The sequence below is a fragment of the Xyrauchen texanus genome, chromosome 36 (assembly GCF_025860055.1).
Source record: "Xyrauchen texanus isolate HMW12.3.18 chromosome 36, RBS_HiC_50CHRs, whole genome shotgun sequence".
In the NCBI taxonomy this organism is placed as follows: Eukaryota; Metazoa; Chordata; class Actinopteri; order Cypriniformes; family Catostomidae; genus Xyrauchen; species Xyrauchen texanus.
This window is the reverse complement of record NC_068311.1, coordinates 9,947,308-9,964,460: the sequence shown is the minus strand read 5'-3', so window position 1 is coordinate 9,964,460 and position 17,153 is coordinate 9,947,308. Positions and strand designations below refer to the sequence as shown.

Here is a 17,153-nt window from a genome sequence, read left to right as displayed (position 1 = left end):
GGCAGAGGTCAGTTAGATTCAACCTGGCTGCTAATTTCTTTGAGGTCTAAGTCCAAGGTTCAGGCAATGGCATATGAAGTATCCCATGTCTTTAAAATTCTTTGTGGGGAATAAAGTTTTATTGATACTCTTTCATTGCTCAGGATACTTTAATTTAGGTATCAACTTTTTTTCCTCAGGAAAAATAACAATAGAGTGAAATTAAAGGCATAAATTTAGAGTATAGGGCTATAAAATAGACGTAGGTAGCAATATAACAGTGCAGATAATTTGGAGCAAGATAGTGAGACATTTTTAGTTCATATATCAGAATCAGAATGAACTTTATTGCCAAGTGTTCTCAAGTACACAAGTGCACACAGAACATTACAGTATGGGATTTCTCCTAAAGTCCACTATCATCTCCACTGTTTTGAGCGTGTTCAGCTCAAGGTTGCTGTGACCGCACCAGACAGCCAGCTGTTCAACCTCCTGTCCACTGTATCTTACTTTTCATCTGAAAACTTCTGAAATTCTATGTGAGACTACTAATAAGATTGCTAAAGACATTTTTCTTTCTTTCAGGAGAATAGTCTCAGAAGCAGAAGTCTCAATTTGCTCTATTTAATCTGCTTGCTGTCTAGGAGAAACAATAGAAACATATAAGAGATCCCATTTGTATTGTTCTTTCCTATGAAAAACCATTAGACATTTCTTTAAATGCATGTTTTGTATTTGATTACTATTGAATAATCCCACTGATTTAATCTCCCCTCACTAATGTTTCATAGGTTCAACAATCCATACCATACAGATTTAGCACCAAAGTCAACTTCATGTGTTTGCAACCTGTTTTTAACTGGCCTTGGATGGCATCATTGAGCACAGACTGCCTGTGTTGGGCTCTGAGTGTTAACAGTGGGAGTCTGTCCAGATCAATACTTGATCAATGGGATTTAACTGGACACGTGGCAACCCATGCTGCTGCTGCTGTGTCACTGACTGTGCTGAGAGAAAATCAATACTCCCCCTGCCCCACTATCTTTCTATGTTTGTTTTTTATTTCCACACTGATTGAAACGTTATATAATATGCAGGTCTGGTTTTTTTATGGAGGGATATTGTGAAATATTCCATATTTCAGTGGATCACATTTGGAAATTCAAAAATGAATCTGTGCTATGCTTTGTGGCACATGATAATTTGTTTGTTTGTGTGGGTGTTGGCACATACAGTGAAGCAGATGTAGGGGAGACCTCAACTGATGTTGTGTTATTTGTGTTACTGTTATGGAGTGTCTTTTCACTCAGGGCAGACTGGACAATAACATGGTGATGGGTGAAATACAGAGCTGTAACCACCAATATCAGTATAGTGGTTGAATGATATGTGGTTTTGAATAGTTGATTCTTAAAGCTAAACTGTGTAATTTCAGTGTTCTTGTAGCTCAGCTTAAAATGCATTCAACTATGAATAAGCCATATTTAAGTTAAACTAAATGTGTAACATTATCAAAACATTCCTCCATTTGTTTAAACTGTCCATCCACACCGACACAGCAACATTGGCTTGACTAATGGTGTGGGATTGGTGTGGTACTTTCTGTTTCAGCAATGGGGAAAAAAAAAATATATATATATATATATATTTTTTGTATATTTTAACAATTCCAGTGCTGGTGACACTAGTGGCACAGAAGTGACTTACTTCAGCTTTAAAGAAATGTTCCAGGTGCAATGCATGTGAAGCTCCGTTGACCGTTTTGTGCCATAAAATCGATTACCACAGAAAATAATTTAGATCCCTCCATTATTTTGAAAAAGCAAAAATATTGGTTACAATAAGGCACTTACAGTGTAGTTGAGTGTGTCCAATCCATAAACATTAAAATACACACATTTTAAAAGTATAGCCACAAGATGTAAACATTATACATGATAAAACTGCTTTCAAGGATTTCAGGGTTTAACGGTGTTACATCGGACTAGTGTTAATTTTGTCACCTATTTTTAATTTAGTCTTAGTCTTGTGCCAAATGTCCTTGTTAGTTTTAGTCATATTTAGTCATTCACATATCTTTTTTTGTTAGTCAAGTTTTAGTCGACTAAAAGTCTCGTCATTTTAGTCTAGTTTTAGTCAAAAGAGAATTTAAGGTATCTTAGTCAAGATTTAGTCGACTAAAAGTCTCGTCATTTTAGTCAAAAGAAAACTCAATATATCTTAGTCAAGTGTAAGTCAAAACATTTGTCTTTTTTAAAATAAATTATTTCTGAGATTAATTCTGAGATAACCATTTCAGTCAAATAGTGTTTAACACATCTCAAATATTGGTTAAATGTCATAATTACCTGACAAAATACACTTGCTGAATGATTTTTGTTGGATTCACTTTGTTAAAAGTGTCTGGTTTTCTGATTTAAGAGACACATTCACAAATGATGAACATGTTCTTTAGATTATTTTATTTTGAACCAACACAATTCAAAAGCTGGGGCCCAACAGACTCAGACTGACAAATTACAAAGGTTTTTAAAGCTGTTTTTGGTTGCCTTTTGTCTCATTTTTCTATTCAGAGTGTACCCTTTAGATGTCGCTTAAGGTTGGTGGTGTTTTTCCCCGATATTTTTTGTCCGCAGTGCTTCCCGTCAGTTATAATGACACACTCTGACTTTTTGTCAATGTCATTGTTGTTGTGTTCTTGCTCCATGTAGTTTCGTGTTGCATCCACAGGCTGGCAGCAACAGGAGTATGAGACCTGTAACCGTCACTTGAGCAACAGCGCGAACTCATTCGGAATATTTTGAAGGCTCGTAACAGCTGAATATTCTATCTCATGATGAAAAAGTCGAGACGATTGTTGACGAAAATGAAGATAGATTTTATCTTCGTTTTTATTTTATGCAAAACATTTTAGTCTCGTCTTTTTTCGTCAACAATAATGCATGTTAATTTAGTCTTAGTCAGCGTTTTTGGACATTGGTGCAGTCTCGTCATCGTCTCGTCTTAGTCATGGAAAAAAAGGTCGTTGACGAACATATTTAGTCTCGTCTCGTCTGACGAAATTAACACTACATCGGACATGACAACAAAGTTGTAATATTGGATATAACTTTACACAGATGAGGTTAGTAGTGAATTTATCACACTAAAATCATGTTAACATGGATAATGTTTAGTCTTGTGGCTGTACTTTTGAAAAGTGTTTATTTTAACATATAAGGACTGGCCCTATTCATGTATATTGTAAGTACCTTAATGTAACCACAATTTTACCTTTTGTTGAAATTAATTTTGTGGTAATCAGCATTATGCCACAAATGCTGTTAATTGAGTTTAACTTGTATTGAACCATCTGTTTCCAGTCATGCAAGCACAGCTCTTATTTACTTGAAAAGGGAAAGACAGAAATCTCTTTATCTGTTGGTTCACATTACGTTCCTATAACTTATATCAAATCAGCATTCAAATCTGACTACAGTTAAGCACAATTGTTTACCATGATCAATGGAAATATGTTAATGCTTTACATTGCAACCCCCCACCTTCCAATGTTCAAGCCAAATCCCTTGGATGTAAGACTTCAATGAACTGTCAACTGGACTATTATGTGGTGTTATGTAAAATATGATATTTTCAGACCTGATCACACCCCTTTAAAGGGATAGTTCACCCAAAAATATAAATTCTCTCATCATTCACTAACACTTGTGCGAACCATGATGTGGAGGACTTTCTTTCTGCGGAACACAAAGGTTTATAGAATAATATTTCAGCTCTGTTGGCCCTTTCAATGTAAGTGAATGGTGACCAGAAATCTGAAGGTTCAAAAGTAATCCATAAGACTCAATTGGTTTAATCCATATCTTCAGAAACGATATGAGAGGTTTGGGTGAGAAACAGATCAATATTAAAGTCCTTTTTTACTAGAAATCTCAATTTGTCTCAATCTCAATGACATCTGAAAGTCACATGTTGTACCTGTTTAGTTTCACTTTCACATCTGAAAGTGGAAATTTATAGAAAAAAAGGACTTAATCTGTTTCTCACCCACACCTACTGTAAAATGTCACTTCAGAAGATATGGATTTAACCACTGGAGTCATATGGATTGCTTTTTGCTGCTTTTATCTGCTTTTTGGACCTTCAGATTTCTGGCCACCATTCACTTGCATTGAAAGGACCAACAGAGCTGAGATGTTCTAAAATAATTAATTAGTGTTCAGCAGAATGGAGTAAGTCATACACATATCGTATGGCATGAGGGTGTGTAAATTATGAGAGAATTTTCATTTTTTTGTGATCTATCACTTTAAGTGCAATTCATGGATTTGCTTACTTATGTTTCTAGCATTCTTTCTAAAAAGAGAGATATAATATTATTAAAAATCACTAAATTCATTTACACATGCTTTGTCTCAACCAAAGCAAAAATAAATGTTATTTTCTCACACAATACTATTACACAATACTGCTATCTTAAATTTGATTTCATCTCATTTTCCTTTCAGTAGCTAGTTTATGCATCTGCCTGGATTTCGCTAAACATTTAGACTCTAAAACACATTCAAAATAAATTTAGGCCTAGTTTATCTGTATGTTTGTAACATACTTAGGAATTAGTTGCAATCATTAGACCCATTATCTACATCTGTATGAATTATTATCAGTATCATAGATTATTATGGATCTTACACACTACGTATGTGGTTTCAAGCAACCATTAATTTTGTTCTGATAAAAGCTTGCTGAAGTGCATGTTGCACGCCTTTAACATAATCCTTGAATCTAGTGAAATATTCATGTGCATCAGTTCGCAACACCCAGATTTATTCAGGAGACAAATAGCCTCAGGAAATATGAAGAATAAGAAAGTAGCATGGTATGGATGATGTGACCCAAAATGCTGTATATTTTACATTTAACTTAGGTAGATGATAGTGGTGCATTTTAAATTAATTTACACCTATGAAATATTCAGGACCAAACCAGAAGTACACACGTCAATCAAGTATGCATGATGCATCCATGCTTGAGAATCAGGAATGTCATTTTTTTTTAATGACATTGATTTGATATTTATTGATTTTTTATAGATATTTTTACTTCCCTGCATAATAAACATTGCCCTGTGAAAGAATATTTCATAAAGGAAAAACATAAAAAAAAGCCCCTGGATTACGAAAGGAATAATTAATGCCTGTAAAAAGAAAAACAATCTCTATAAATTGTTTATTAAAGTAAAAACAATAGAAGTGGAACAAAGATATAAGAAGTACAAAAATAAATTAACTGATATTATAAGAACAAGCAAACGGTTATACTATCAAAAAAAACTATATGAATATAAATATAACATAAAAGGAACTTGGGATGTTTTGAATAGCCTAATCAAACAAGGATCCTCAAAGTTGATATATCCTGATTACTTTATTGATGAAAATGGTAAAGATTATAATATGAGTAATGTAGTAAATAAGTTCAATAATTTTTTTGTAAATGTTGGCCCTAAGTTGGCCGCTGATATTCCAGAAAATGGAGCTGCAAAATCAACTATTGAACGGAATTCTTCGTCATTCTTCCTCTCAGCTACAAATGAGCAGGAAGTAACAAACATTGTGTGGAAATGTAAAAATAAGTTCTCCACTGACTGTCATGATATCAGCATGATATTGATTAAAAAAGTTATATTGAATATTGTAAAACCTTTAACTTATATTTGTAACTTGTCATTCCAGACTGGCTGCTTTCCAAGTAAAATGAAAATCGCTAAAGTAATTCCACTCTTCAAAAAGGATAACAAATATGCTTTTACTAATTATAGACCAATCTCTCTTTTGCCTCAGTTTTCAAAAATATTAGAGAAACTCTTCAATTCTCGACTTGAAAAGTTTCTCGAGAAACATCATGTAATTAATGATGGTCAGTATGGTTTTAGGTCCAAAAGAACTACTTCAATGGCAATAATTGAAGCTATTGAAGAAATTACTAATGCACTGGAGCAAAAAAAGTATGCAGTTGGTATCTTTATTGATCTAAAAAAAGCCTTTGATACTATTAATCACTCAGTCCTATTAAATAAGATGGAAAGATATGGAATTAGGGGGCTGGCTGGAGATTGGTTAAAAAGTTATTTAACAGGGAGTTTACAGTTTGTAAAAATTGGTCAGTATTTATCAGATACTCTTGGCATTGTTTGTGGTGTCCCCCAGGGGTCAGTATTGGGTCCAAAACTGTTTAATGTGTATATAAATGATATTTTTAATATATCCAAAGTACTGAAACTTATACCATTTGCAGACGACACGAATATATTCTACAGCAGTGATGATTATAATGAGCTCGTAAATACGGTAAACAGGGAACTAAATATAATAAAAAAGTGGATGGATGCTGTAAAAAGTGCTCCCCTTTGGCACATGGACTCTCCCAGCTACCCCTGTTATTCAGCGAGAAATGGACTATTCCAAAACTGTCCACTGGAGTTTTGCGAAGTGACAGGGAGAGAGTAAGACGGGTGATAAATGGAAAAGGAATGATTAAATAATAGTTTAATGATAAACTGATCCAAAAACACACAAACATAAACACATAAGAGCAGCTGCCAGTAATTCTCTCTCTCCCCCGAACAGTCATCACCAGCTTTCATCCCTCGCGCACCCCCATCAGGCTGATTGGGGATACTGAATATTGTATATAGTTTGTAGAGTGAAATATAGTGTATTAGCCCAAATCGGAGGAGTTGATCGATTGTGCGTGTGCGTGCATCACACTGTAAGTAATCACATAATTGTTGAACATTCTCAGCGAAGCTAATCCGCCTGTATCCCTGTTTACATTTAAGGTCGTTTACTTAATTTTATTCTACTGCTGTGACACTGCTACAATTCCATGTATATTTATGTCATTTGTTGTTAGTAATAGTTATATTTATTCCTTATAATCACCAATGCACGGTTGTACCTCAGATCGTGCGCATGCGCTCATAGTTGTTTACATCTTGGTTCGACCGCACATGCATCAGTAGCCATGCTCGCGTGCACAGCTCGTGCACAGTGTTAGCGCACACACATCCATCCCCATCTTTTCAAGTATATCATCATCATAGAGATTGTATTGTGTTATATTTCACTGCTATTCGTCAGTATTTTACCAAACAAGCTTTATTGATATTGTTTGTGGTTTATATATGTTTATATCTGTATTTTGTATTAACAGAACCACACATCTATGCATCTTCAATAAACCAACGATTTGGAACATAACCTGAGTGAGACATCATTGTTCTAGCCGGACAAACTGCAGCCTTCGGCCAACCTGAACTAGCAATTAGAGTGAATAGTTGAAAGATTTTTCAGATACAAATAAATTATCCTTGAATATAAATAAAACTAAGACAATGATGTTCGGTAATCGCAACAAAATGTCTAAACAGAGTACAAGTATTGATGGTACCCAAATTGAAATTGTGAGTGAGAATACATTTTTGGGAGTAAAAATTGACAGTAAATTGTCATGGAAACCCCATGTCAGACACATAAAATCAAAAATCTCCAAAAGCCTCTCAATTATAAATAAAGCAATACTATACCTTGATGAGAATGCACTCCATACTTTATACTGCACCCTGGTACTACCATACCTTATGTTTTGTGTTGAAGTGTGGGGAAATAATTACCAGAACACAATAAATCCTCTGATCATATTACAGAAAAGAGCTGTGAGGATCATTCATAAGGTTGGTTTTCTAGAACATACTCATAATCTGTTTACGCAGTCAAAGTTGTTAAAATTTGATGATCTTGTAAAATATATACATCAATGGTCCTATATAAAGCATTTAACAACTTATTACCGCCTAACTTACAACGTTTTTTTCAAATTCCAGTGCGAGCTCATAACTTGAGAGGTTTTGGATATTTTTCATTACAAAGAGCCCAAACCACTCGTAAACATTATTGTGTGTCTGTATGCGGAGTGAAACTCTGGAACAAACTGGACTTACAACAAAAGCAATGTAAAACTATTCATCAATTTAAACTGTTATATAAACATCGGGTCTGGTTAAAATACAGAGATGATGATTTTTAATTTACATTGCTGTTGTACTCTGTCTTATAATGTTGACATGTGCTCAATGTTTCCTAACCATCGTTGGTATATTGTCCATTAACATCGTCGGTATATTGTCCATTACCATTGTTGGCATTGGTAATTCTTCTTAATTGTTGGTACTGTTGTTATAATAAATACTTGTTACTTGTGGTAACGCCACCATGATACAACATTTGTAAACAATCCGTGAGCAAAGTAAAATGAAGCTCAATGTATTAATTATTAAATGGGGAACTGGGGTGGGATTAAATAAGTTGTCTTCTTCCCACTCCCTTTCAGGCAGATTTCGATCGTCATAGTTTAATACTTTATGTTTGTTTTACACTGTATGACTTAACAATATTTGTTGCCTTGTACTTCTGTGCCATTGCCTGAAATAAATGAAAAATGAATGAATGAAATGAATTTGATACTTGTTGGTTTTGGTATGATATCTATATAATTATTCACTCTGCTTCTTGATTTTTTGAAACCGGTGTTCTGACAATTTGTGCTGCCTTGTCGAAAAATGCTACCGTAGCGCGACTCGATAGCAGAGTCTGACGATTTGTGCTGCCTTGTCGAAAAATGCTACCCAAGCGCGAATCGGTCACAGAGAATGTCGATTCATTCTCTAGCTACTGTTTCCATAATGATGTAAATCTCACAATATTAAGACATCGTTATTTCATTTAAAACAGGGTAAGTGTATGGGGAGCATATTTTTATATTTTAAATGAACCAGCAATTATCACATTTGATATAACAAGTAAAAATGACATTATTGTATATTATATGAAATACAATTATAATAAAATTATAAGTTATGAGTACTGTATACTGTACTGTTTTTATTTTTAAAACTGTGTGAAAAGTAAAAATTATCATAAAATATTCATCTTTGACCTGTCAAAGCACACCTTTCCTAACTGAAACTTTCAGTTATTGTTGTTCAGCTGGCTGACCGTACAAATATTCATATGGTAGTTAGCATTTTTTGACACATGAATATTTACTTTATGTTCACTGTCATTAGAAAAAACAATACTACATAATAATGTCTTCAAGATGTAAGGAGTTGCATATTTTGATAGACCAACGTGCCCTATCAAATAATGCTTCCAGTGCAAATTCACTTTATTTTACATCACTACTCACTCCATATGCACCTTATGAATATGGAGAGTATGTTGAGATATTTTGTAATTATGCCTTCAAGATGTCAGGAGCAGCATATTCTGTAATATCATCTTTAAGATGTCAGGAGTTGCATATTTTGATAGACCAACGTGCCCTATCAAATAATGCTCCCAGTTTTTTGAAACTAAATAAATGATGAAAGTACTCTGAATCTGGCAAAACAGTACATTTATTTATTTTAATAAATATCATGTGCTCGCGTGAAATTGTAATGTGTAAATGATCCACGATTTGATCTTTAAATGTTATTTGTCGTTTTTTTTAATCGAGACGTTCTATGAAACAAATATCACGCATTTTAAATAATGATATTCAAAATGTAAGCACATTTCAATCCTTGAAAACATTCAGGTTAAAATTCAAGAATTTTCCAAACTTTCAAAACTCTGAAAGAAGTAGAACACACGATGAACGTAGGTCACTAATAGCTAATTGCTATATTATGCTGAAAATAAGGTGTGCATGCTAACATTTACACGTTCACATGTCAAATTATGTAATAAAAAAAGGATTAAAGATATTGCAATGCTCACCGTCAAGTCTCCACAGCAAGGATGCATAGATTTATGGGCGTGGTAACGCAGAACAAAAGTGTGAGTCTGCACATGCGCATAACCAGTAAGTAGCACATATCGATGGGTAGCACAAATCGTCAGAACACCGGTTTGTTTATTCAGAGTAACACGCTGTGGCAGGGTGGAGGGCGGGGCCGGGTCGTGATTCCACACACCCGGCCCCTAATCAGGTTGATTAGCCCGAGAGGGATAAGGGTTGATTGGAGACAGCAGTGCGACAGAGAGAGAGAGATTTACGGGCAGCTGCCCGACACCTGTGTGTGTTTGTCTTTTGGTTCAGTTCTTCATTAAACTATTATTTATATTGTCAAGCCGGTTCTTGCCTCCTCCTTTCCATTAATCTCTTTACACACACCCTAAACTCCAGGAGGCTTTAAGTCATAATGTCTAATATCTTTCACATTACTGATCTGTACATAAGTGTCAGTAATGGCTTTGTGGATGAGCTGCATTCTAGCTCTGGTAAGTAGTTTGAGAGGAAGCTCCAGTAAAGAGCTTCCTGTCAAACAGGATAGAAACCTGCAGGAGGTGCTCATTAACTCTCCTAGCATACTGCTGTTCATCACTGCAATTAGGGAACTTCAGAGAAGGTTATATCTCTGTATCACCCTAATTTATTTATGTCCTATTAGATGATGCATAATTAATGGAACTAAATATTCCTGGCTTGACTTACCTTTTTGAAGACTATCAAGATTAATGGACTACTTGCAGGATCAAAAATGTTTTGGTTTGTTCCATGTTGGTTCCAGCTTGAAAATAACAGGTACCAAGGTGCAGGTAAATGTCGTATGTACAGCAGCTGTCTGACCGATAATACACCTGATTAAAGACACTGAGAAATTTGAATAAGCATTAAATGTCAAATTAGCAGTGATAAGTTTAAATAGGAGAATTATTATTGGATTGCCATTCTACTCACTTATCCTATCTAAGGCAAGATGCTTTAGTCCTGGTAGCAGCTGCAAAATGAAATTCTACTGACACCTTGTGGTGATCAGGAGAAATTATCAATGGCACCTTTCTGTGCTGTTCAGTTTTCAGCTGGTGGTCTCATTAGACACCTTGTTATTTGTAGTTAAACTATTCTTTATATGGTTAAATAACTAATTAACTAACACTACTGTACAGTTTTTGGCACACTATAGATCATGATAAATACTGTGTTCTAATATTTTCATCAAGCCTACAATTTTTGGACTCCGTGTATTTTGCCTGAGGGTCAAATAAGGTTGTCTGAGGTGAAAAAATATATAAATCTTTTCAAAATCTAGTTAAAAACACATGAAACATGGCATTAACTACTACAACTACAAGAGAGAGAGAGAGAGAGAGAGGAAAGCTTTAAAATTTCACCATTATTTTCAAATAGTTTTAAAACATATTTTTCAAGGTATTGATATGACCTCCCTATCACACATTCTTGAGGGTCTATAGGGGCCCTTTTTTTATTATTTAATCAAACGTTTATGAAACATATTTGAAAAAAATATATTATTTTGCTGTACCCATGCCAACATTTCTTTTTTCAAGAATTTCAGCTTTTAATGAGACTATTTTTCCCCAAAAGGGGGTGCTATATCGCAAAAATAAAAAATACATTTACGCTTAAAATGTTTAAGTCTCCGAATGCATAGGGGGTATAATTGTAAAAGCTTAGAATCTGAACTTTTCATATAGATAAATATAATTTCTGCATTAGTGTTACATAAAATAACAAAATATGGCCTGAAAATATTCACGCCACAATTCAGTGCCACCTAGAGGTCATGTGATAGAAATATTAATATGAATATAAAAGTCTTTCAAATAGCATTTAAATAGAGAAATCTTATATCAGGATTGTGACTTTAAAGTAAAATATGATTTCTGTAAGACATCAAATACAAACGTCTCTTATGCGCCGATCACTGACGCTGTAAACCCCAAATAGCTAAAAACTTTATATCTGCTTTTACCGTAGGCAGTTTTCTAAAGATTTTTGCCATTTTTTACTTGTCTGTGAACTTGCTTGTGTGAAAAATCTTAGATGCCCAGAACAAATATGCGGTCCAGCAGGAACAGCGGACAGTATTTCCAAATAATTGGAAATACTGTATATGTTATTGACTATTGATGATAAAATGTTATACATCATTAAAGGGGAGGATCTCAGCCTTCTAATGATCTAGATTGAGCTTCTAGTCCACTCGGCCAAAATATTTGATGTAACAATTGGATTTGTGCATGAAATGAAAATTTGACTAAATGTCAATGGATGAGCACATCTCAGTATACTGTAGCTGTCCCTACTACATATTAGCTGGAATTGTAGACTCCATCTCTTCCAGAATATTGCTGTTGTACTCCTGTAATTCTCTAAGGTTGAACTTACCCTCTGTTGTGTCACACACAAAAGATCACACGTATTAGGCTCATAACCCGGGTTACGCTGTTATCATCAGTGATGTCTTTGTATTGCTTTATTATCATTGAATATACGATCATTCCCTCAGTGTGAGCATTAGGTCACTTTTTGCCACTTGATTGAATCATCTTACTATGATCTAAGTGATGAAGTCACTGTTGCTATAGTAACACATTCTCACATAAAAGTGAGATGCATAACTGCCTTGTCCCACTGCTCTCTTTCATGCATTTGGAGGACTCACAGATCATTGTAATTCTTGAGTAGTGACCTTTAGAATGAGGGTGTCAAACACAGTTTGAGATGCTGATTAAATTGACACTCACATCTGTGCCTTGAAATCTTGACTTTAGATAAATGTAATATTTTGTTAACATCAGATTTTATAATGCAGTACAATCAGTACAGCTTTGACAGAGCATTCTACATTTCTCTTTTTGACCTTAAAAAGAAAGAAAAATGTAACTTTTAAATGCAATGTTGTTTGTGTGGACATTAAGTTTACTTCTACTGTGTTTGCAGGTGATGTGCCTTCAGGACTTCTTTGGTGAGGATGATATATTCATTGCCTGTGGCCCAGAGAAGTTCCGATACCAGGATGACTTCTTATTGGATGACAGTGGTAAAATAATTAATTTTGTGTACTGTACATCTTATTTCAAATCACTTTTGTTTTCTGTAGACAACCAACTTACAGAAGGCCAAACCTCAGTTCCATGACTGGACCTCTGTGGTTGTCAATCTACTGTAGATAAATATGTTTGAGTTGTGGGCAGTAATTGTGGACAATGAATAGAACAGATTGCAGGTTTCTCAAGACTTGCCTTTAAATGTTGAAGCTCTTTAACATGACACATCTTCTAAAAATGTGGCGCTCCTGCACAAGATGTTTAAATACAGGAAGATGTGGCACAGCGGTCAAAGATGGCTGTCTAGTCAAGTCAGTCAAATTAACATCCTGTCATATTTTTCAGTTATTAGAGAGTTGAATTTTAGCTTTAGCTAAGGTTTGTCTCCTTTTAACCGTATTACCTTATTAACTGTGGAATAGGGCTGGGCAATATGATGATATTTATCGTTGCGAGTTGCAACAATATATGTAATGCATCAATCGATAGAGATTTTGCTATATTGCGTATATTGTGATTCTGTATGTAAGTATCCATGTGCGTGGCATGAGTGTGTCTATTAGTGGGGAATACTTCATTTGAAACTAAGAGAATTAAAGAGATATGGACAGGGTTTTCTGTTTTTTTTGCAATTTAAGTTTTTATAGTTTTGTAATTTGTATCTTTTTTTGCTGTGGAAAAGATTGACAACATCTGGTTACAACGTTTGCCACAGTTACAGCTTTACCAACTTATTTTAAGTCTTCATTGCTAACATTTACAATCAATAAATACACAAATTTTCATAAATATATGAGTAACAAATGTATCAAATGACTGTATCCAGTTAGTTTTAGCAACGTGCACTGTAAAAAAAAAAATATTCTGTTAAATTTACAGCAAAAAAACTGGCAGCTGTGGTTGCCAGAAATTCACTGTAAAAAATATGGTAACCATGTGTCAGGTTTTACAGGAAGTATTTTTGATGCCTGTATAGTTTACAGTGTATCACCATCATTTATATTATTAAATAATACACTTGATATATTAACCTTCTGAAACTGTAAAAATCTGCTTTTCACTTTATAATGTATTGTTAATCATGTAGTAATTGCAAAAGGGCACATGATGACATGAATTTTTCATCAATAGTGGCCCTTCCAAGAGCAATGACCAATAATCATGTAGAGACTCAGTGTCACTCACACAAACACTAAACACTATCAGGTTGTGATAATGCTGCTCAAGTATTTTAATCATGCATAGAAATCCCACATGAACACCCCAAATGCTTTAGTTAATTTTTCATGTCTGTCCGAATTAGCACTGGAAGGGAGTGTGTGCCATTTCGGCTCACCTGCGGCTCTTTCCCTGGGTGATGTCGGTGTACAAGATTAATCATGTATCACTATAAATCATCAAAGAGCATTTTGACTTTCGGGATAGATTACAGCCATGCGAGGAAACAGGAAGAACTTGCATGCGCATTTAAATAAACCCTCATGCGCATTATTGACAAATATATCCAGTATACACCACTCATGTCGAGCGATTTCTGCAAGCAGTGCCTGTTTTGTAAACTTACTTTGACCATCGCTGTTATAATTGACTGCAAAAAGAAAATGTTCCCAGAAAGGAGAAATGCAGGGGACTTCTGTATCAGTGTCTCGTTTTCTCCACTTGCCATTTTCAATTACACACAACGCGTGCAAAACAGTGATGCCATTAAGTTGACCCACGTGAAACACAGGCAGAGCATATCCATCTTCAGATCCATTCAGTTGCATTAGTGAAGGTTGTAACTGTGCGTGTCTATTTGATGCTTTGTTTTCTTGACCAAAACTTGTGCTCCAGATGCATCTTTAAACTTAAGGTTAACCGACCACGGTGCCAATTCTTCAGTTCTTCATAATATATATATATATATATATATATATATATATATATATATATATATATATATATATATATATATACATATACAAACATACTGGCAGCCAAAAGTTTGGAATAATGTGCAGATTTTGCTCTTATGGAAAGAAATTGGTACTTTTATTCAACAAAGTGGCATTCAACTGATCACAATGTATAGTCAGGACATTAATAACATGAAAAAATTACTATTACAATTTGAACTACTTCAAAGAGTTCTCATAAAATCCTCTACGTGCAGCAATCCTTGGCATTCTAGCTGTCAGTTTGTCCAGATACTCAGGTGACATTTGACCCCACACTTCCTGTAGAACTTGCCATAGATGTGACCATCTTGTCGGGCACTTCTCACACACCTTACAGTCTAGCTGATCCCACAAAAGTTCAATGGGTTTAAGATCCATAATACTCTTTTCCAATGATCTGTTGTCCAATGTCTGTGTTTCTTTGCCCACTCTAACCTTTTCTTTTTGTTTTTCTGTTTCAAAAGTGGCTTTTTCTTTGCAATTTTTCCCATAAGGCCTGTTGTACATGAAACTCGTGTTGAGCGGGTAGAATTCAATGAAGCTGTCAGCTGAGGACATGTGAGGTGTCTATTTCTCAAACTAGAGACTCTGATGTACTTATCCTCTTGTTTAGTTGTAATCTGGCCCTCCATACCTCTTTCTGACCTTGTTAGAGCCAGTTGTCCTTTGTCTTTGAAGACTGTAGTGTACACCTTTGTATGAAATCTTGAGTTTTTTGGCAGTTGTATGCATTGTATAGCCTTTATTCCTCAAAACAATGATTGACTGATGAGTTTCTATAGAAAGCGGTTTTCTTTTTGCCATTTTGACACTAATATTGACCTTAAGACATGCCAGTCTATTGCATACTGTGGCAACTCAAAAACAAACACAAAGACAATGTTAAGCTTCATTTAACAAACAAAATAGCTTTCAGCAGTGTTTGATATAATGGCAAGTGATTTTCTTGTACCAAATTAGCAATTTAGAATGATTATTCAAGGATAAGGTGTTGGAGTGATGGCTGCTGGAAATGGGGACTGTCTAGATTTGATCAAAATTACTTTTTTCAAATAGTGATGGTGCTGTTTTTTACATTAATTATTTTAATGACTTTTTTTACATTAGTAATGTCCTAACAATACTTTGTGATATATATATATATATATATATATATATATATATATATATATATATATATATATATACACACACATACATTAAATCCTACTTATTGCAAACAATTAGTAGCATCAGGTAGCATCAGGTACATTTAATGAGATTTATGACTATTGTTATAACATTACTTGATTATTATCTAATTTATTTAATTTATATATTCTTTTTTTACATTTAAAATGTTGAAGCTAAATTGATCATTTAATTCATAATTAAAGCATCTTGTGTGTTTTCTTCTTCAGTCATTGTTTTGTCCCAATAGATAGACCCAGGTTAACTGAATTCAGGCAATCTTCAACAGATTTGTCTTTCTCTTTCTCTCAGCTTGCAGGGTGGTGAAATCACAGTCATACGGCCGCATCTCTTCCATGCAAGGCCGCTGCTCTCCTCGCAGTGGTGGACCTTCAAGAAGGAGCAAGTCTCCTGGTTCCAGCAGCTCAGGTAGGACCCTTTAGACCAATTATGTCCAATTATGCTTATCACGAAACAAACTCATCTGAAATAAAATAGCTGAAGAGCTTGATACCATTTTGATGTTTGCAGAATTTGAGGATGGTTGTTTCTTGATTGAAACTGAAATTTGTTCTGAAAAGTATCATAAGATGATGAGTTGGTTGGGTGTGAAAAAGTGACTCATAAAATCTAAACTGGGTACTTGTAAATTAATTCTTTGTAATCACAAAATTCAAACATGAATGAGCAGAGTGTGCCTGTAGTGAAATCAGATTTGTGGCTTTAATTATTTCCAAATCATTCTGATGACTGATGCTCCGAAAATATGTTTGAAGAGTTAAATAACAAATTAGGCAACATATCCAGCCGAAAAATGTCATGTTCTGACAGTCACTCTCTTCCTCTGTAATGAACTCTTGCATTAATTAGATCAGTGCAATGTTCCAGTGTACAAGTTATCATGATGGCATTGTAATTTTTTGTTTTGAAAGTCTGATCTATTATTCCATGCTGGTGCTTTTTCATACTGGTTTGATAATTGCAAACCACATCTCTGAATTTGCTAAACTAACTTTGGCTCATAAGTTTGTACTTATATTCTGCAGGATATTGGGGACATTTTTGTCCGAGCTGCCATGCTTTTACTCTACTGCTTTCTGTTTCCTAGCCACCTCTTTGTGTTTCTGTCTGATCGGCACACTTCTGCAGTCTCGCGTGTTACACA

General features: G+C 34.7%; 1 protein-coding gene across 3 annotated transcripts in view; it reads left to right on the top strand.

The window, feature by feature from the left end:
- The window catches only part of LOC127629885 (serine/threonine-protein kinase DCLK1-like), a 51,322-nt gene that overhangs the window by 16,622 nt on the left and 17,547 nt on the right, over positions 1 to 17,153 (top strand). For 2 of the 3 annotated variants that reach the window (XM_052107170.1, XM_052107171.1), the window contains exons 4-5: positions 12,775 to 12,874; positions 16,301 to 16,417. In XM_052107170.1, the coding sequence (XP_051963130.1) occupies positions 12,775 to 12,874; positions 16,301 to 16,417 (217 nt within the window). Of the gene's footprint in view, positions 1 to 2,646; positions 3,104 to 12,774; positions 12,875 to 16,300; positions 16,418 to 17,153 lie in introns of those variants that run through there. The other variant, XM_052107172.1, reaches the window with a different exon arrangement.